The sequence below is a fragment of the Cyprinus carpio genome, chromosome B5 (assembly GCF_018340385.1).
Source record: "Cyprinus carpio isolate SPL01 chromosome B5, ASM1834038v1, whole genome shotgun sequence".
In the NCBI taxonomy this organism is placed as follows: Eukaryota; Metazoa; Chordata; class Actinopteri; order Cypriniformes; family Cyprinidae; genus Cyprinus; species Cyprinus carpio.
Window position 1 is genome coordinate 18,061,886 of NC_056601.1, and position 21,583 is coordinate 18,083,468.

The 21,583-nt window shown below is 36.0% G+C and overlaps 2 protein-coding genes across 2 annotated transcripts; one reads left to right on the top strand and one right to left on the bottom strand.

Annotated features, from left to right (window-relative positions):
- On the top strand, positions 1–8,980 carry LOC109067947 (protein O-mannosyl-transferase 1-like). The gene is made up of 19 exons (XM_042724656.1): positions 1–163; positions 281–387; positions 477–527; positions 2,573–2,719; positions 2,820–2,925; positions 3,113–3,172; positions 3,342–3,435; positions 3,517–3,672; positions 5,039–5,169; positions 5,259–5,354; positions 5,998–6,090; positions 6,190–6,286; positions 6,374–6,466; positions 6,757–6,877; positions 6,953–7,050; positions 7,134–7,247; positions 7,338–7,464; positions 7,660–7,837; positions 8,406–8,980. The coding sequence occupies exons 1-19, from the start codon at positions 45–47 to the stop codon at positions 8,578–8,580; spliced, it is 2,163 nt and encodes a 720-aa protein (XP_042580590.1). The 5' UTR covers positions 1–44; the 3' UTR covers positions 8,581–8,980.
- Positions 8,887–21,534, bottom strand: ccdc180 (coiled-coil domain containing 180). Its single transcript, XM_042724654.1, has 37 exons — positions 21,270–21,534; positions 20,989–21,119; positions 20,833–20,912; positions 20,041–20,150; positions 19,764–19,892; positions 19,549–19,659; positions 19,373–19,468; positions 19,122–19,285; positions 18,808–18,927; positions 18,638–18,717; positions 18,435–18,523; positions 18,237–18,356; positions 17,977–18,150; positions 17,723–17,838; positions 17,452–17,578; positions 17,325–17,367; positions 17,119–17,237; positions 16,860–17,047; positions 16,372–16,547; positions 15,364–15,544; positions 15,124–15,270; positions 14,874–15,018; positions 14,667–14,783; positions 14,491–14,589; positions 14,322–14,408; positions 14,047–14,234; positions 13,754–13,818; positions 13,514–13,622; positions 12,534–12,614; positions 12,371–12,440; positions 12,133–12,277; positions 11,428–11,588; positions 11,067–11,204; positions 10,872–10,983; positions 10,234–10,336; positions 9,980–10,121; positions 8,887–9,309 (listed from the first exon to the last, which is right to left on the bottom strand). Exons 1-37 carry the CDS (start codon positions 21,327–21,329, stop codon positions 9,175–9,177), a joined length of 4,458 nt encoding a protein of 1,485 aa, XP_042580588.1. The 5' UTR covers positions 21,330–21,534; the 3' UTR covers positions 8,887–9,174.
- Between the last annotated feature and the right edge of the window lie 49 nt (positions 21,535–21,583).

Consider the following 21,583-nt stretch of genomic DNA (forward strand, 5'->3'; position numbering starts at 1 on the left):
ATAACGGTATGTTTTACCATAATGAATGGATGTAGTCGGGCAGCATGCAGTGTGTGAAACTGCCCATCAGTGTGTCAGTGGAGATCAATCTGCTGCTCGTGGCAGTCACCGTTTCAGCGCTCGTGACCAGACTGTACGGCATTCACTTTCCTAAAGCTGTTGTGTAAGTCTTCCTTTAATTGTTTATTTGTTTATTTATTTTTAGATATTTTCATTCTTTTAATTTTGTGGATTAAAAGAAATGCACATATGTATATATCATGTTTGCATACTGCTACAGGTTTGATGAAGTTTATTACGGACAGTTCCTGTCTCTGTACATGAAGCACGTGTTTTTCATTGATGAGAGTGGTCCACCTTTCGGCCACATGATACTAGCTTTAGGAGGTAAGAAGATATTTCATACTTTATAAATTATATTCATGAAGTAAGCCACTTTATGTATATTTACTAATGCATATTATTTATCTTTGCAGCGTATTTAGGAGGATTTGATGGCAACTTTGTTTGGAACAGGATTGGAGCAGGTGATCCTCTCATACAGGTTTATGTTGAGCTGACAAAGCCAAACAACTCTTCATGTACAGACCTTCCAGTTTTTACTGTCTCTAAGCCAATTCTAACTTCTTCTAGCCCTTGTGCTGTCTTCATTCACTTCTGACCAGAGAATTTTACATTTAGAATTTTTTAAAAATCGTAGCGCCACCAGAATGGTACGAAACTTGTGAATTTCATGGCACTTGGTATGTGTACACAAAAAAAAAATTGAGTACATGATTTGAAAAAGCTAAGTGGTCAAAAAAAAAATAGTCACACTCATGGTCTTCGGTCAAAAATGACCAACTATAGGAAATGAATAGGAAATTGATTTTTTTTTTTTTTTTTAAATAAAAATAATTTTTTTTTTACAACAAACAAAAAACCAACAACAAAAAAAAAAAAATGCACAGTGAAGGGGTTAAACTCTAAAACATATTGAGTGCAAAATCAACACACGGACACACACACAGACACACACCTATGAACTGGTGTGACTAACACTGCAACTATGTTAAATAAAATCAATAATTCAACTACAATGCAGTAAAAAGTGGACAGTAAGAAAGGTGTTACACTCTAAAACATCAAGAGTGTAAAACAGATATATCCACTCACACACACACACTCACAGACACACGCATACAGAATTATACATACTCAAATGAATTGGTATGCTATAACCATATAGCCAGAAGACTGAAATAAGAGGTTAAAATCAGATCAGACCCAGAAGGATTAAGCTCTGATAAAGTATTCCTGTTAATTTTTATTAAATTTTTTATAGAATTTTAATGTTTTGTGTAACAAAATGCTTTCTGTGTTCAGGTTTAAAAGGTAGTAATAAATACTGCAAAAACCTACACTTCAAATCAACATTTAAAACAACAAAAAATATAAACCTTGACAAAAAGTAGTCTTTGAGAATGGCTTTATATACATTTAAATCCACAACCTAATAAGAAATTATGTATAAAAACAACTAGGGAATTCACAGGGAGTCCCATACAGGAATCAAATGTTTACACCATAAAATTACAGGATTTCTCCTTTTTTTGCTCTCACCAGGAGGTGCTATTCTACCTTCAAAAATTGGATTTTAAAGGCCTAGTCTCTATTTAAATCTGAAATACTGCATTAATTAAAAAAATAAAATAAAATTGTTTTTTTTTTGTACTATTTTCAATGGGGAAAATTTATCATAATTATTGCATAAATATCAATTAGTACCATATAATTCTCTCAAAATACAAAAGAAAAAATATTATTGAACAAAAATACATTAGATTGATTTTACTGAAGAAAAAAAACTTTGAATTTTACTTTTTCTTTAAATATGAGATGAATAGTGAAACATTTGACTTTAATTTTGAAATCATAATTTCACACTTTTTTTTTAAATATATATATATATATATATATATATATATATATATATATATATATATATATATATATATATATATATATATATATATATATATATATATATATATATATATGTATCATTTTATTTTATTTTTTTAACACACTATTGAGATCACACAGTAAATGGCGAATCCCATGTTCTAGACCAGGGTTATTCAAATCTTACCCTCGAGAGCTAAACTCTGCAGTGCACTGGCCATCGAGGGTAAGATATGAATAACCCTGTTCTAGACCTTGAAGACACCCCATTGTTTAACACCCCACATATTGATAAGATATTCCTCTAGTATTTACTGTATGCTGAAAAACAGGTTAAGGGCCACTAGAGCGAAAGAAAACTATTATGGCACAGTCTTTTAGGCTGTTCTTACTAATGCAGTATTTTCTATAAGAACCAGAAATTGCTGATTTGCAATGTCCCAGCAACCACCTAGCAAAGTTTACATTGCATCAAGCTACAGGACACACTAACACTTGTATAACCTTAAAACCAGTTGTGAATGTTCAGGCAAGGCTTTGTCAAGACAACGTTTCAACTTTCCTTTTGTTTTACATAACACAGGCATTAGTAACTGCATTACTCTTACTGATTTTGGGTCTATTGTAGAATACACCAGTAATGTTCCTGTTTGGAGCCTTCGGGTAATACCGGCCCTTGCTGGCTCTTTTTGTATACCTCTTGCTTATCTTCTGGTGGTGGAGCTTGGATATTCCCATTCCTCAGCACTGGGGGCCTGTGTGCTTCTCCTCATGGGTAAGTGCTTAGCATAGAATTTTCGAGTCATTGCCAAATGATGTTTTTTTTTTTCCCTGCCTGTTACTGTAGGTTAAATAGATTTGTTTCATTTTTACAGAAAACTCCTTGATTGTGCAATCGCGCTTTATGCTGCTGGAGTCTGTTCTAATCTTTTTCCTGCTGTTAGCTGTACTGTCTTACCTCCGCTTCCACAAAGCACACAAGTAAGAATTGTTGAGATCTGTTCTGTCAGTCTCAGATCTGGATTGTCCTCATTTGTAAGTCGCTTTGGATAAAAGCGTCTGCTAAATGACTAAATGTAAATGGATTGTCTTGTCAGCCTTCTGTGACTAATGCTATTTGCCCCAATTTCATGGTAATATACGTGTCATGTGCTTTCTTTTCTTTCAGTTCATCTTTTAGGTGGTTTTGGCTTGTGACCTCTGGGGTCAGTTGTGCATGTGGAATTGGGTATGTACGGTCATAAAAAAGTTTTTTTGAACATTAGGGATTTTTTACTTTTGTGAAGCAACACTAACGTTTTCAGAATGTGCAAAAATCTAGTTTAACTTGCTCTGCAAATGAAATTTAAATAATGCCAAATGGTTGAGTTTTCTTTTTCTTTTGGCTTGTTTTTCAGGGTAAAGTACATGGGTATGTTCACATACTTTTTACTGCTAGGCCTGGCAGCTGTACACACCTGGCATGTTATTGGAGATCGAACCTTAAGCCATGTGAGTTCTAGTTACCAAACATTGTTGGGTTTTACAGCACTATGATTTTGCACATTATGATTTTGTGATCTGTGTGAAAAGGGCAAAGTAGTGGTGCAGATTTTGGTTCGCTTCCTGGCTCTTGTGGTGTTACCCGTCATCATGTACCTTGGATTTTTCTACATCCATCTTACGCTGCTGTATCGCAGTGGACCACATGACCAGATGATGAGCAGTGCTTTTCAAGCAAGTCTAGAGGTACAGATTAGTTTCTTCAAAGTACAAAAGTTTGTGGTTGGTGAGAGTCTCTTATGTTTAATGCCCACCAAGACAGCATTTATTTGATAAAAGCACAGTAAAACAGCAATATTGTGAAATAATATTACAATTTAAACTATTTTTCATTTAAATAATATTTATTCTTGTGACGTCTTCAGCAGACATTACTCCACTGTCACTTGATCTTTCAGAAATCATTCTTAAAGTGCCCTTATTATGGGTAATGAAAGGTTCATATATTGGTTTTGTTAGTCCCCAACAACAGGTTGACATGCACGCAAGGTCAAAAAACACGTGTCATTGTCTTATAATATGCATTTATTTTTACTTTATTTGCTCAACGACTTCCAAACGTTTCAACAAGGCACATCCAAATCCAAATTCTGCTTCACTTCCTGTCTCCGAAGGTACCTTCTTCTTATCGAATTTTGAAGGAAGCATACATGTATCCTCCGCTGCCTTTGATGTCCCACAATCCTGTGCATTCCATTCCGAGACGGTTGCGATAAAAAATGTAAAGTTGGAGTCTGAAATTTGCGTTTGGTGGTCAGTTTGTGTGTAAATGTGTATTTCTGACTAACTTTTTGCACTTTTGATGTTATTTCTAGCGAGAAATACTGCAGTATTATAATGAAATATTTGTTTAATTATCATCAAAACTTGTTGTAGATCATTTCATCATGCGTGTAATGTTTGTGAGCGCAGTGCTGCTTTGTGTACAGCGTTACCGGGGAAACAGCTATTTTACCGCTCCAAAAGCAGCACCTAGTGGAACAGAATGAATTTGCATTTTCATTCAGACCACAATGCAAAAAGAACAACAAGTGGGTGGGCAATATGCTAATATCTCACATTGACAGGATTCGTTTTAAAAAGACTCTTTTCAATGACTCAGAGTCAACTCTTTCTTTTGAAAGACAATAATGTTATACAATGTGCACTTTCAGATTCAAAACTTTGCAGGATGTTTTCATTCACTTAAAGCTGTGTTACACACTGCATGAAAGGTCATTTAAAAAAATCCATAATAGGGGCACTTTAAACATTTCTTATCATCAATACTGAAAACAGCTGTGCTGCGTAATATTTATTTGGAACAGCATTTATTTGAAATAGATTTTTATATATGTTTCACTATCACTTTTGAACAATTTAATGCACTATAAATTTTCAACATTTTACTTGCTGAATAAAAGTTGATTACTTTAAAAAGAAAATAAATTATTGACACCGAACTTTTAAAGGGTAATGTGCAAAATGTTTTTAAACAGATTTGGTTTAATCCACAGTGTAACCTATCTGAGTGGTCAACATCTCCTTTATTTCTCCCATTTCTCCTATAAAGGGTGGTTTAGCGCGGATCACTCAGGGACAACCCTTGGATGTTGCATTCGGCTCACAGGTCACTCTCCGCACCGTGTCCAGTAAACCTGTTCCATGTTGGCTTCACTCCCACAAGGCTAACTATCCAGTCAGGTGAGACATCAAGACTCAATGTTCAAGGTGACATGATCCTAAACGACCACATCTTCATGCTGCTCTTTGCTAATTATCTATACTTAAAGGTATGAAAATGGCCGTGGTAGCTCCCACCAGCAGCAGGTGACCTGCTATCCTTTTAAAGATGTCAACAACTGGTGGATTATTAAAGACCCTGGGCGGTATGTTGATTTAAAAAAAATAGTTCACCCAAAAAAAAAAAATGCTGAACATTCACTGACTCTCAGGGCATCCAAGATGTAGATGAGTCTGAGAAATTTAGAATTCAATGGGTGCCGCCATAATCAGAGTTCAGCAGCTGATAAAAACAATACAATAATCCACAAGCAATCCACACGACCCCAGTCCATCAAATAACATCTTTTGAAGTGAAAAGCTGCGTGTTTGTTTATTTTAACTTTAATCTGTCACATCTGGCCGAAAGTAACAGTCCATAATCCAAAATAATGCTTCCTCCAGTGAAAAAGTGCTTCCCCTGTTGTAAAGACTTTTTCAGTATTTTAGCCAGAAACAGTGGTTAAGTTACAAATTATTCAATGAATTTATACAAATAGGCAACTTTTTGCATTAACTGATGGACTGGAGTCGTGCAAATTTCTTAAAAATGATGTTTTATCAGCTGTATGGACTGTCATTCTGACGGCACCCATTCACTGCAGAGGATCACGTGATGTGATGCAAAATTTCTAAAACTATTCCTTTAATATATATAGCATTACTAAAAATAATTTAGTGAATTTCATATGACCCATGGTCTGCTGCTAAATGTTTAACGTGAATTGTAATTGTAATTTTAAACCCCAGGCACAGTCTCGTGGTCAGCAGCCCACCCAGACCTGTCAGGCATGGCGATATTATTCAGCTGCTGCATGGAATGACCTCTCGCTACCTGAACACGTAATATAATTCTACCCATCATTAGATAATAATGTTTATAATATTTGTTTGTAATCTGTTTGAGATAGTAGTTTGAGATGGATATGCTTTGTTTTCAAGACATGATGTTGCAGCCCCCATGAGTCCTCACTCACAGGAAGTGTCTGGCTACATAGACTTTAATGTGTCTATGCCAGCTCAGAATCTATGGAGAGTGGTAAGATCTGAGACCCATAAGTCTATAACACATATTCACATTTACTTGAAATTTGTTTTATGATACATTATTTTCATTGCACTATAGGACATAGTTAATAGGGAGTCTGATAGAGAAATCTGGAAGACGATTTTATCAGAGGTGCGACTAGTCCATGTGAACACTTCAGCTGTTTTAAAGGTTTGTATATTAGTAAGGTTTGTACAGAAAAAGTTGTACAGGTATATCAATAGTGATTGTTGTATTGTATCAATAGAACCTAAAAGATGTTGTTTTGAAGAATACTGGGAACCAAACATTAGAGCCCAAAAAACCCTCAGACATTTCCTGAAACATCTCCTTTTATGTTCCACAGAAGAAAGAAAGTCATATAGCTTTAGAACAAAATGAGGGTGATGACAAAATATGCAGTTTTGGGCAGATTATCTCTTTAAAAGTGTTATTTATACCTGTTCTTTAATGTTTTGCAGCTCAGTGGAGCATCTTTACCGGAGTGGGGTTTCAAACAGCTGGAGGTGGTTGGGGATAAGATTTATAAAGGCTACCAGCAGAGCGGCATGTGGAACGTGGAGGAGCATCGCTATGGCAGAAGTATGAGAGTCAACATCTGTATATGTTCTCACATTGCTTTTGTGTTCTTCCTTGATTAAACTCACATGTATACAGGTCAGGAACAGAAGGAAAGGGAGTTGGAGTTGAAATTACCTACCCACAGCGACATCAAGAGAAACCTCACTTTTATGGCCAAATTTCTTGAGCTGCAGGTGAATATTAAATATGAATAATGATCCTGATGTCAATCGTCAGAAAAGCCATTTAGAGCAGGTGTTGTATGTTTGAGTAACAGTGGAAGATGCTGACAGTAAAGAATGAAGAGTCCGAGCACAAATATAGTTCATCACCTCTTGAATGGATCACAATGGACACCAACATTGCATACTGGCTTCATCCTTCAAGTAATGTATGTCAGCATCATTCTGTTGGTTTTTCTTTTATTTCTTTGTGTTTGACAGAATGAAGGCTAATCTAATCTTTTCTATTTTTAATATAGGCACAAATTCAGCTGATTGGGAATATTGTTAATTGGACCATTGCAAACCTTTCATTGGTTGTTTACTGTCTTATGTTTCTAACCTACATACCAAGACGACGGAGGAAAGTTGAAGACATTCCTCAAGGTTTGTGCCTGGAAATACTGCCATATGATTTTATGTATCATTCATGTCTATTGCAAAGACAGTGAGGGAGACAAAGAAGTTCAATATTGGGGATGGAGTTTATTCTGATATTAACTGTGAGCAATAATAATAGAGATGCTTGCTTTATCATCACCTTTAATAAACTGTTCTTTCCCCACATTTCTTCTCTCTTAGACTCTTGGGAACAGCTAGTTTTGGCTGGTGTCATTTGTTTTGGAGGCTGGGCAGTGAATTACCTGCCGTTCTTCCTAATGGAGAAGACTCTGTTTCTGTATCACTATCTTCCAGCACTCACCTTCAAGATCTTGCAGATACCTGTAGTCATAGAGCACCTGTACATCCATGTATTGAGGTAAGAGTTCTGACTTCAGTCTGAAAATTATCAGTGCGTTTGGGGTCGGTAAGATTTTGAATGTTTTAGAAAGACGTGTCTTATGCTCACCAATCATAAAAACAGTGCAAACAGAAATAATGTGAAATATTATTACAATTTACAATAACTGTTTTGTATTTGAATATACTGTTCAGCAGTCATTACTCCAGTCTTACGCACACAGTCCTTTAGAAATCATTCTAATATGCTGATTTGCTGCTCAAGAAACATTTCTTATTGTTGAAAACAGTTGTGCTGCTTAATAGTTTTGAGTAAACAATACATTTTTTCCAGGATTCTTTGATAAATAGAAAGTAAAAAAAGAGCATTAATTTAAAATAGAAATCTTATATGACTTATGAATATTTTTTTGGTTAATTTAATGCATCCTTGCTGAATACAAGTATTGATTTGTTTAAAAAAATGTTGCTAACTCTAGACTTTTGAATCATGGTGCATGTGAATGAAACCTGTATCTTGATCATTGTGTCTCTCTGGTGTAAATCACATGTCTATGCTTGTATCTGTATGTCATTCTGTTTCTCAGATCCCCAGCTCAAAGGAAAGCATTTGGTGGTGTTATTCTGGGAGTCCTTTGTTCAGTATACGTGTCCTACCACAACCTGAGTCCTCTGACCTACGGCCAGCCAGCATTATCGTCAGACGAGCTTGCTGCACTGCGCTGGAGAGAGAGTTGGGATATTCTCCTAAGAAAACGCTGAAATCCATTTTTCTTCTTTAAGAATGGGAGCTTCTGTAAGTTCATGATGATGTGAAATCTAAAGCCAAGGCAGTGCTGCTGACTCTCCAGAGATCTGTGAAATACGTTTCTAGGGTCTAGAGTACACAAATTTAAAAATGTGAAAAACTCTTTGAGAACTCATGCTGTTCAATCTCAAAACTCTAAACCAAATGGACTGTAAAGCACCATTTAGAGCTTAATTTATCATGCTCTTATGTTTACATATTCTGTTTGTATGGCAATTTTATTGTATAGTTTTAGGGACTTGTAAAACTAATAAGATGAGTTGCATTTATTAGAATTTGCTTTTATTTAATCATTGCACAACAGTTACCAATTAAACTTGAAAATATGGAATAAACATTTTTTATGTCATCAAACTTTGTATTAGCCTATTCATAACAGCCATTATTTTAATCCATGCATGAATCCAACATCATGGAACAGATTAGCGTGTAAATGTTGAGTTAGCACAGTTGAAAGAGAAGTCCATGTAGTTTAGTGTAGTGTCCTTTCTCTTTGAGGCTGTTTAATGCCTCGGCTTAGATTGTCAGTGTTCATAAATGTCTCATGGTCATTCAGAGTTGAGTGAAGCGAGGGTTTTTAGCTGACTCTGCCAGTGGTCATGCCACTGCTGCTGTTGTCTTTCTTGAGCGTCACACTCTCGCTGGGCTTTGAACAGCTCCTCCTGAACCCTCTGCCCATAGTTCTGGGGGAAGATCAACAGTTGCACAAGCAGAACACTTTTTAAAACAAAATACATATTTACGTATGTTCGTATTCTTTAGTTCATCCAAAAATGAAAATGGTCATCATTAACTCACCCACAAATTGTTCCAAAGCTGTATGAGTTCCTTTCTTTCTACAGTTGATGGTAGCCATTGACTCCCATAGTATGGAAAAAAAATACTAAAATGGAAGTCAGTGGCCACTGTCAACTCTTTGGTCACTAACATTCTTCAAAGAACATTTTTTGGGTTCAACAGAGTAAAGACACTCATACAGGTTTTGAACAACTTGAGGGTGAGTAAATGATGACCATTTTCATTTTTGGATGAACTATGCCTTTAAAATTCAACCTGCAAGTCTTTAGGTGCATTCCAAAATTAAAACAAAAAAAGGCTACACCTTGCAAATTACTAACGCATGATGTGACAGGGCTCTGAATGGATCAACTAGCATCTGTAGCAGCCTCATTTTGATCAGCTCCAATAGAGTTAGGCACTGTTGTAAAGGCTAGTACATAACTTATTTACAGCTGTTGTATGTTGATCATATTGTACTAAGCACAAAAGTGCACAAAAGACTATTTCATGCTCTTATCAGGCACGGTTAGACAAGAACAAATTATATATCCAACTCATCTGAAATGAACTTACCTCATGCACTGCGTCTCGCTCCTCAATGGCCTTAAGATGCCCTAGTGTGGTTTTAGCAGTTGTGATGGTGGCCGTTTCCTGAGATTGTTTATGAAATGAGCTGCCATCAGTGGATCCAAAGTAGCAAATGCCTGACCATGTTCTACAAAACAACACATGCAATTCAGCATTTAACATTCATAATTAATGTCCCATATACAATTTAAAGAAATGGTGTTTAAAAGACATCTATTTTGAGTACAATATTTCCATACCTGCTGCCTTTCTGCATCAGAGTACTGCTCTTGTTTTCCAGCAGAAGGTCCGTTTGTGTTTGGCGGATGAGTGTAGCAATATTAGCTTTCTTTTGTTCAGCATCTGCTTTTCCAAAAGATGTTCACGTTTGAGTCAGTAAATTAATGATTATTGTAAGGAGTATTGCAGAACATTGTCTTTGTAAGTAACATGTTGCACTACTGTGTTACTCATAAAGAAAATAATCAAGTTTCATTGTTACTTTTTATGGAAAGTATGGTTTTTAAAAAGTTTTTTCCTACATCAAAAGATAAGTCTCATTTAATTTCCCATCAAAATAAAAGCTTTATGATTACTATTATTTTATAGCCATATTGCATAGGGAAAAACAGCTTCCTTCTTATTTTTGTCTTTTGCGGATAACATGCCTGAAAAACCTATTTACACAGAAAAACAATGCAATAAAATTGTGCATATATATTCAACATATACTTCTTTTTTCAGCAAACAATTGCAATTAAAAAAATCTGATTACATATTGCCTATAATTATATTCATATTGCTTATAATGCGACAACACCAACACTGATCGTAACCATATTAAACCTTTGCTGTGGCACCAGCATCTACACTTCCATCCAATAATTCATAAACTTACATCCCACTTGAACCTCATGAATGGTTATGAGGTTATCGAATTGGAAGAGTAAGGTCTCTGCCAACCTGGCAAGAGCAGTGACAAATTCTTCTGCATTTTTGAGTGCACAGGCCTGTCCAGAAACAAGAAGACCAAGTTTAACTTTTGTGATTTTTAAAACGGGAATTTCTTGAGTTAAAGCACTAAGTCTGTAACCTGAACTTCCTGTCTGGTATTCTGGATGGCTTGTCTCTGCTTTGTCTGTCTCTCCTCCTCAGCCAGCATCAGTTGCTTCAGTTCTGTCTCACAGGCCGGATGGCTCAGACGAACACTCAACTGACCACTGTGCTCCCTCTATGACAGCAGGCCACAAAAAACAGGACAAACCTGGTGACCTATTCTTTATGAATAGCTACAGGTTCATGTGTGCAATACTTTGCAAATATCTGAAGTACTCTTTCACTGTGACAGTTTAAAGCCTTCTTCCTCAGAGTGACTACATGGGAGGAACTCAATAGGACAGGATGACAGAATAATTTCCTCTGCTCTCAATATTGTTCTGCATTTGTTCACATACCCGCTTTTGTTCACTCTGCTGCTGAGCTAGTTGAAACTGGTGTTGAATTTCTGTCATGTTTTGCATCAGCTCCTCAAGGTATTGATCTCTTAGTTTAGAAAAAAGCTTCTCTGGTACGCTGCTCAGAAACTCTTCAATGGCCTTCAACTGGAGCTGAAATTCTACACAGAGTGAAAAGTATTACATATTGTCATAATAATTAGAAATCCACATTGTTTTGTCTTGTAATTAGATCTCTGTTATTGTTATTATAACAGGATTGCAAGGCATCCTATGTTACTGATATTTCAAAACATTGTATTTTACCTGTCCGTCATTATCTTTTCTAAACCTGTATGAGTATTGTTCTTCTGTTGAACATAAAATAAGATATTTTGAAGAACAGTTGCTGGTCCCCACTGACATTCATAATATGACAAAAATACTACGGATGTCAAAGGGGTCCAGAAACTGTTTGGTTAACCACATTTCTCAGAATATCTTCTTCTGTGTTCAGCAGAAGAAAAAAATTCATACAGGTTTGGATCAACTTGAGGTTGAGTAAATGATGGCAGAAACAGTGACCTTTGACTTCAGACTTGACTTAAGTGAATAGTATCATCAAACAGTGACATCATCGTAGTAAATGCATATTGCATTGTAACTGGTCAACTTTTTTAGCCTATTTTTGTAAGTAGCATTTTGGACAATATCTCATGGGTTAACCTTGCAGACAGCTGTTGTGGTAATCATGTGACTGGCTCTGGTAGCTAAGAAGTCTTTTGTGTATCTCCTCTGCACACTGATCAAATGTCTCCTGCAGTTGCTCAGGCCGAGTGATAGAGCGGCGCTCTTTCTTCTTATAGAACTCCTGATGGTGACACAAAGCTCAGTCCAAAATCAACTGCTTTACCACCTTATTTGCATAAAACAGATTGACTCTCTTAATATTTTTTCATAGTACCTCTGCCACCAAGAGGAGAATATCATTGGCTTTCCACAGAATATTGGTGATTGAGGCTTTAAAGGGAACACTGAGAAATGGAAAAAATATTCAGAGAATGTGAAATTAACATAACATAACAAAAAAAAAAAGATATAAAATCACAGCCAGCAAATGCACTGACCTGTCCTGCTGCTCTTCAGGTTTTGAGCCAAAAATAAGGAACTTCTTATCAAAGCGGTTGGGTTTGGAGATTCTCCTTAAACTGACAGAAAAGTTTCGAAGAAATTATAAAATATTTTGTCTCATAAATGTCCATTTTATATGATCATTAAATGGAAAGTATGTTATCTATTACAGATCATTTTCTATGTGCTCAGATTTTTTTTTAATTACCATAATACTATATGTGACCCTGGACCACAAAACCAGTCATTACGGTCAATTGTTTGAAATTGAGATTTATACATCATCTGAAAGATTAATAAATAAGCTTTCCATTAATGTATTTTGTTTGTTTTTTAGGATAGGACAATATTTGGCCGAGATGCAACTATTTGAAAATCTGGAATCTGAGGGTGCAAAAAAATCACCTTTAAAGTTGTCCAAATTAAGTTCTTAACAATGCAGTCTCCTCTGTCTGGCCATATCACCGTATGCTGTGTATGCTTTTCTGTGTCATCCGCGCCACAAGCATACAGTTATATGGACAGACACAGAGGAGACTGTTGACAAAGGAATTGTTGAATAAAGTCATTATTTTTGTTTTCTTCGCTTACAAAAAGTGTTCCTGTCACTTCATATAACCCAGATTGCACGTCTGATGGCAGATGGAGTATTCAGATGACAACTTTCATAACTTTTATGGACCTTGACACTGTTATTTATTTGGCAGTCTATGGGACAGTCTCAAGCCTCCCGGTTTTCATCCAAAATATCTTAAATTGTGTTCCGAAGATGAACAGAGCTTTTAGAGGTTTGTAACGACATGGGGGTAAGTGATTAATGACACAATTTTCATTTTGGGGTGGAGTATCACTTTAAGAATGGTTTTGTGGTCCAGGGTCACATATTACTACATTACCTCCAGAAGAGAGATACAGCCACTTCTCTAATGGTATTTCCTAAATTATTTTCTCTCTTGTCAAATTTGAAATGTCACACCTTTGGGTAGTCATTGACTCCACTGACTTTCTGCGCAGAGTCTCTATTCCAGACTGACTGGGGCTCTTTCCTGACCTCCAATCTGATCCAAGAGGGGAGTTTATCCTTGCTGAAGGTGAAGAATTTACAATATTTAAAAGAAACCACAAAAACTAGTCACAGATGACTATAAAAAGGCAAACTAATAACACCACAACAACCATATTAGTTTAAATGATGAGGACACATAAACAATCCAACCTGCTGAAGAGCGTCTTTCTATCGGGTCAAAGTTTGCCTCCTTGAGGTCTTGTGCTTTGCCTACCCTGTTAGCAGGAAAAAGACATTATGTATGTCATGAGAAGTAGTTTATTTCCTCTTTTTTTTTCATTTTACCTAGACGTCACGTTTTCCTGTTTGAGGGCATTACAAACAGTCACCCACAACAGAACCAATGACACAAATGAACTGAATGAAAAATTTAAGCACTTCAGTGGAATTGAGTCACTTATGTCAACAATGTTGGTGAACTTTTTTAATTTAAGGACACTGACTTGAGCAGGCCTTTGATAACCCCCACAGCCGCATCATCCAGGAAGGACACTCCAATGCGGCTAGGATGGAGCAGGCCATCTCCATCTGGACTGACTGTTTTTTCCTGTATATGGGACCTAGGGCGAGCTGCAACTGCAAAAGCCCCCTGAAGTGGAGTCTTTGGTCGGGGAACAGCCATAGAGGCATCCTATAAAATATATCAAACTATTATCATCCAGTTTTCTAAGGATTACATTTCAATATGCCTATAGCATCAGCATGTGTAATGCCATACCAAGAAGCAGTCAAGGTACTGACACCTCTTCTTTACTTCCTCCATCAAAGAAGTTGTCAAACTGGTTATCTCCACTTTGTTTACAATCTACAATACAAATTGTTTTCTGTAGACCAGTATTATAATGTCATCTGTCAATCTGATTCTAATAATGTATTAGGGCATTTACCTTCTTATTGGACCTGGGTTGATCATAGTCAGCAGTTATTTCCTTTAAATTACTCAGCATGCTGTCAATCGCCTTTTTCTGCATGTTACTCTTAAAAGCCTGAGCAGACAAATACAAATTAAACAGATTATAAACAGCAGACAGAGGGAAGGAAATGAAATAAGACTAAATGGTACCTCGCCTCTGATCTGGACCCGTGTATTTGTAAAAATTTGTTGCATTTTTTCAAGAAACTTCAGATCGATAGCAAGAAAACTGAATTTTTCCTCAAACTTCCTGAGTGTATCCTTGGCCTGAGGAAAAATGGATTCTCACTGTAACTTCCTGTCCAATTAATAATTCTTTAATGTGTGATTCTTTAATGAGAATTCTTTAATCTCTACCTGCTCCAGACACTTTGTTTCTCTTTCTTCCATGTCCTGAATTACGGCCCACTCTGCAGAATCAATGCGCTTGTCCATTTTTTCCAGATGTGAATGAAAGACTTCAATTTCTTGGGGTGTAAAATTCCCACCCTCAGAAAACAATCTTGTGAAAATACATCAATGATTAATAATATATTTAAATGTTATATATAAATTCACTGTGAAACACAACATATAATTACTTATACAGAGAATGTCAATGACATACTTGAAAGATCTCATTATCTGAACGTTTGAGTCCCTAAGGGCCTCCAATCTGAACTCTGTCTTCTGTCTAATGTCTCTTTGTAAAGTCTGGATGATACAGATGTGCTTGTTCAGGTTGGTTTGAAGCAAGGTACGGAGTTTATTTATCCTGTGAATAAAAATGGCCAGAATAAGTGTGAGACTGTGATTGTATATAAACGGTACACATAATTACCACTATACATTGTTTTCATTCATTTACTTTTCGGAATTGGTGGCAATGGTAAAATCTTTCTCTCTATTGTAGATTTGCATTAGGAAGTCTTTCGTCAGTTTATTTTGCTGGATCTGTAACTCCTGTACTCCTGTCCGGCAGTCTTCTAGGACGTCCAGTATACCCTTGCAGTGTCGATCCATGCGTTCTCGATGTAGCACTAGTTCAGCTGGCCAAGTAATACACAGAGTTATGAAATGTCAGATTGCACCATTTTACTTCTCTTTTGTTAAAAAGAAGTACTCTTAAATGTACTGAATGTGCACTTGTAGTGTACTTCAAATATTAAAGGTATATATTCTTTTAAATGTACTTATAATATTAATTAAATAAAAGGCCACTTAAGGAGAGTACACTTTTTACGTTCACTTTGTCATAATGCAATTTAAAGGTTTTACTTTAAAGTGTTTTAAATCATATTTTAATCTTTTGTCATAATTTAGAGAAGTACACTAATTTTAACGTGTTTACAAAAATAGTAAAGCATACTTGATTGTAATTTGAACTATAGTGTGTTATTCAATCTTCAATTTAAAGAAAATATATTTTGAATGTATTAAATGGCAACTTCATCATTACATTTCTTTGTGTACAAAAAGTATTCTCGTCACTTCATAATGTTACGGTTGAATCACTAATGGCAGATGGACTATTCTGACGATGCTTTTCATACTTTCCAGGACCTTGACACTGTTATTTATTTGTCAGTCTATGGGACAGTCTCAAGCCTCCAGGTTTTCATCCAAAATATCTTAAATTGTGTTAAAAGCTTTAGTTAGTGAATAATGACAAAATTTGGAATGGAGTATCCCTTTAAGTATGACAAAAAAGATTTTATGTCTGAAAACATTACATTCAGTTATATTATTATTTAAATGTATCATTCTTGTAATTAGTACTCTTTTTTTTATATGTATGCTAAATCATGCTTGTTCTGTTACACAACTCCAAATAAGTAAAAGCCAAAATGGCTTTGGATGTGATGAGGGGACAAACCTGCTCTGACATTGTGAATGCCCATCTCTATTCTTGCAGCACGTGGTTGGTGGAGCTGTAGGCGAAGATCCAGCTCAGCTTTCAGTTTCCTTTTTTTGGCTTCCACCACAGTGATAGTGTTGGTTAGAGTAATATGAAACCTCTCTTCCAGATGGCTGAAAAATGTGTGTCTTACACTATGACGGAGCAACAAAACAGGTTTTTCAATATCAAATTCATTCTTTGTTACCCACAAAAAAACAAAACAAAACAAAACAAAAAATAAATAAATTAATAATATAAAGTAAACAAAGAACCGCAAGAAGAAGTAAATTACATAAAAGAGAACATGGGTTTTTTTTTATTATTGCACAATTTTCATTTCAGATTCAAACACTCTAGCTTCTGGCTTTCATTTTGTTGATTGTAACTAGCCTATAACACAAGACAGACATCACTATGATCACACAAAGCATTTTTCCATTCTATCATTTCTACTGTACACTTACTCTTTTAGCAATTCAACAATGAGAGCCTTTGGGTAGAAAACCAGCTCAGTTTCCTTAAGGTGTGTCTCTTGTTCCTCATCGTGGGTAGTGTGAAACCCATAGCAGTTGTACACATTTCCTTTTACAGTAGTGAGAGTCTCTTTGGTTTGAGAGACTGAAAATTCTAAAGCCTTACAATCTTGGACATCCTACAAAAAAAGAGGAAATGAAATATTTAAGCAGACACAAAATAAAAGAGGTAAGTTTTATGTGTCATTACCATTGCACTGGACCAGCTGAATGTTCCTTGATGGTTGAAATGTGGCTTTTGTGAGCCTCTGTGTTTCACCTCAAATTCTGCATCCAATATTTCATTTTTAATATTTGTCATGCTTCGACCTGAGTAAACACCAAAATAAACATGATAAATGGGTGGTTCAGAGGCAAAAGAATAATACAGTTCCTCGATGTTAGTTTTGAACTCACTAAGTTTAAGAGAGGGATAAAGTTGACAAAAACCCTTTGAGTCCTGTAATGAAAAATAAAGTTATTTTTAACAATGTTTGTCTTTAAACAAACAGAGATAACTGCACTGTTCTGGTTGAATATGTACCTGGCCATAAATCTCTTTGACATTAAAAAATTGGCTGACAGAATGACTGTATGCTTGTAATTCCTGCAAGACTAACGACGGGTAGGACTCCACAGTTTCAACTTCCTCTTTATAAATGCTCATATACTAAGAACAATACAAGAAAAGGATTTACAAAAATTTCCAGGTTTTCATTATTTTGGTGATTTTTTTTTTTCTTTTTATAGCGGAGTTCAGACAGCTTAAATGAACAAACAACAAAAAAACTAAAAGAAATCTCAATGTGTGTTACCCATTCTTAACCTCTTCCAAATAGTTTAGTGTCTTCTTTAAAGAGGCTTTCAGAGCTTCTTCTGAGCTTTCCTGCCTGAGTTTGTCCAACATCATATCCAGCTGGGCCTCTTTCCTCTGCAGTGTGAGACATTTGACAGCTTATATCCATGTTCAAACATGTCAAGGTGTGAAATGTTACAAAATACTGCAAAAAAGATGAACATTACAAGCATTACTTATGAGAAATGCATAAAACAGTTAACAAAATCTTGCCTGGTTCTCTAGTTCGTGGACTTGACTGAGGGACTCCAGTGAATTTTGTAGCTGCTGTTCTCTGTTCAACATGCCTGCACAGTGGTTTTCCCATAGCTGAGCTGCCCCACACATAAACTTGAACAGGCACTTACTGTCATAAGCTGCGGTTTTGGCTAAACACTCAAAAGCTTTCTGTAAAAATGTTAAAGTACACAATATAACATGATAGTCCAGAAGTGGAAAGATTTCTTTTAAAGCATTGAGGAAACAAAACTTACGTCAAGTTTTTCTAAATAGATCTCAGTTTGTGATTGGCGCTGGCCAATGAGAGGTAGTATCTCCACGTTAACAATATTCTGTATTTCGTCGGTGGTGAATCCGTATGTGGACACCTCTGTCTGTGTGTAAAGAGTTGTGATTATTGTTGCATTTCTGTAGTGCTTTGACAATCAAGACAAGCACAAGTTATTTCTCACCTTAAAGAGATCAACCTCTGCCAAACATACTTGCCAGTTGTTCTCAAAGTTTTTATGAAGTTTTTCCATTGTGGCAATGTGAATACAATCTGAAGAAATGGAACATAGTGAGGAATTGCACAGAAAAGTTCACAAAGTGACGAAGAGCACATATTACCATTTTATAATGCTGGATTACTGTAATAAGAACCACATTTTCTGACCTATTTGCTCATTGATGACAGACAGGGCTGAAAACCACTCTGCAACTGATGACTTTGAGATTCTTGGAGGCTTCATGTCTTGATATGGGGCAGAAAATGTAAGTAAATGTTACATGTTAACTAACATTCACTGAGGAAATGGCATGCAAGATCAGTGTTTCATTTCTCACCTAATCATCTCCAGCGTTTGGATGCGTTTATCTCTCTGTGTTTTCTGATCTGACTTCAAAGTGCTCAGAGTATCTTGAATGTTTTTAGGGTTCTGAATGTCAGGGCTGTTCATAACGTCTCTGCAGGAAGAACATAAATATGGGTATATGCTGTATTTTAGATAATATCATTCCCCTGTACGATATTCTGGTGGCCCTGGTAGGATTCTTAACTATCGTAACCAGCAAAACTCCCATTGCCAACTATTTTCATCAGAGAAATCATGCACTTTGTTGCTAAACAATATGGCACAATATTTTAACATCAGACCTACCTGAACCGGGTAACTGTGTCATTAAGTTTTATTTGTTTCCAATCTTGGAGCTTTTCCTCCCATCTCAGCCTTTGGGAAATGTCCATCTGCAAATGTTTCTCCATCAAATTCAAGCACAGTTTGGCCAAAGCATGCTGATTTGCTAGCAGAGCTTGGTTTATCATCTGTGGAAAACATGGATTCTTGACAAAAGAAAAAAAAAAAACTACTGAAAACATACAAATACGTATTTGTCATGTGGAATATATTACCATGGCTTCACTGTCAATCAGTCTGTGGACATCACATGGCATCAAATAACTGATTTTCTCCAGTTTTGTTGTGGACTTTCTCAATAATGCTGAAATCTAGAAAAGGGGGATAAACAGGCAGTGTACTACTCTACTGACTCTGGAAACATATGCTTTACATAATATAGACCACATACCATAGCTTTTCTCTCAGATTCATATTTGGCATATATCTCATCTAGCTCTTTAATCCACTTTCTTTTCAAGGAAGATTCATAGCAGACTTTGTTCCAGATGTCATGCATGTCCTTTATAAGACAAAGGATGAATAACACTTGAGTGATCCTAAACTCATTTACTTACAAATACTGAATTTGACAAAGTGTTGTAGTATATGACATTTGGTCCTGACCTGATAGCTGTGTGCTGTCAAATCAGAGATGTTTTCGATCTTTTGCATAAGGTTTTCAGTATTGTCATTATGCTCTGACAATCTGAGAAGCATATCCTTTCCTGTCTGTCTGAATAATGGTTCAAAACCCTAGATGCAGAAATATCACAATATAAGGCACCTTTGAGAGTTATAATTAGCATGCCAAAGTGATTAAACTGTAGATGGACAATAGATTAACTGGACTCTACATAAGAATAAACACATTTTGGCACTACATATATAGGTGTGTGTGTACCACACTGATGCTGGAGAGTTCTGTCTGCAACTGACAAACAGCTTCGTTGTGATCCCTTCGCCTTTTCTCCGCAAGACGATCAATGATGTCTGAGGTTTTTTTCTCTGGAACTCCAGACAAAACAGAATCACAATAGATTGATTATTTTCATTGTCAATTTTATATTACACAATATATTTATTATTATTGAAAAGAAATTTGCCAAACATGCTTTATTATGAGTTTCTTTATTGTTGCTTTGACTGAAAATTAACAAATGCTGGTTGAACAAATGTCTGTTTTGCATACTCTACCATTCAAAACTTTGGGGTCAGTAAGATTTTTTTGTTATTATTAATATTTTTTTTTTTTAAATAAACACTTTTAAGTACCAAGGACACACTGACAGTAAAGACATTCATAATGTTACAAATAATTTTAAATAAATGCTATTCTTTTGAACTTTCTAGTTATCTAACAATCCTGAAAAAACTATAATGGTTTCTACAAAAATATTAAGCAGCAACAACTGTTTTCTAATTGATATTAAGATGTGTTAGTCTGTTGTTGGACTAGGATATTAGATATTAGAATGATTCATATTAGAAGGATTTATGTGATGCTGAAGACTGGAGTAATGGCTGCTGAAAATTCAGCTTTGTCACCACAGAAATAAATGACACTTTACAATATTTTCAAATAGAAAAAGGTTATTTTAAATGTTAGTAGTATTTGACAATATTACTGTTTTTTGAACAAATAAATGGTTTTGAAAAGAAGAGAAAATAAAGACAGTTATCTCTAAGTTCTCACCAACAGTGTCTGGAAGACCCCAAACCTCCTCACTATCATCCTGGTCCTCATTTCTTTTTCCACAAGAGTAAAGTGTGTTCCTATCAAACAGGTCAATTTTAATTAGCACTGATGTCATTAAATTCAGCAGCAGCAGCAGCAGCAACAACATCTTACTGTGTGGTGAAGTTGAACGTCGCATTGAGCTGCTGTGACGCTGAGTCTGCCGCGTCTCCGCTGAGCAGACAGTCGCCCTCGTCCCCGACGCGCTTCCTCCGCGACTCAAAGAGAGCCAGAGACAGCTGAACCTGACCACCAACAAACCAATATCAACAGACACCCACAGCTGCCTGCAGGCCAGGAGTTTGCATCCAAAATGATCCGCAATATTACAAACATCAACAATATGTAAAAACGCACATCTCTCGTTCAGATACTATGAATACTATTAACGTTACCTGAGCGTCAAACATCTGCCGGTAAACTTTACCACTGGGAAGCACACGCGTGTCTACCATTGTAGCTACGGAATAATATGCTTATTTTTCAGTCAAAATAAAACTATATCGAAGTCAGTGCGAAGTTATAGGACGGCTGGTCCATTATAAGAGTTTTCAACACAATTATCTGCGTATTATGCAAATACAAATTGCGGTGTTCTTAATTCATGGAAGCGTTCACTCAGGCCTTCACTCAGCATTTTCTTGTTGCTATGGCAGCCACACAGGTGACGCCGTTGGAGTAAAAAAGTCCAACCAACGAGTCAAGTGTG

Coding starts and splice junctions, on each gene's coding strand:
- LOC109067947 (XM_042724656.1), top strand. CDS start 45: ATGCAGTGTGTGAAACTGCCCATCAGTGTGTCAGTGGAGATCAATCTG. Junction 7,248..7,337: donor GGCTTCATCCTTCAAGTAAT/GTATGTCAGCAT, acceptor TTTTTAATATAG/GCACAAATTCAGCTGATTGG. Junction 7,838..8,405: donor CTGTACATCCATGTATTGAG/GTAAGAGTTCTG, acceptor TCTGTTTCTCAG/ATCCCCAGCTCAAAGGAAAG.
- ccdc180 (XM_042724654.1), bottom strand. CDS start 21,329: ATGGTAGACACGCGTGTGCTTCCCAGTGGTAAAGTTTACCGGCAGATG. Junction 12,441..12,533: donor CCTGAAGAGCAGCAGGACAG/GTCAGTGCATTT, acceptor TCCATTTCTCAG/TGTTCCCTTTAAAGCCTCAA. Junction 11,205..11,427: donor AGCAGAGTGAACAAAAGCGG/GTATGTGAACAA, acceptor CTGCTGTCATAG/AGGGAGCACAGTGGTCAGTT.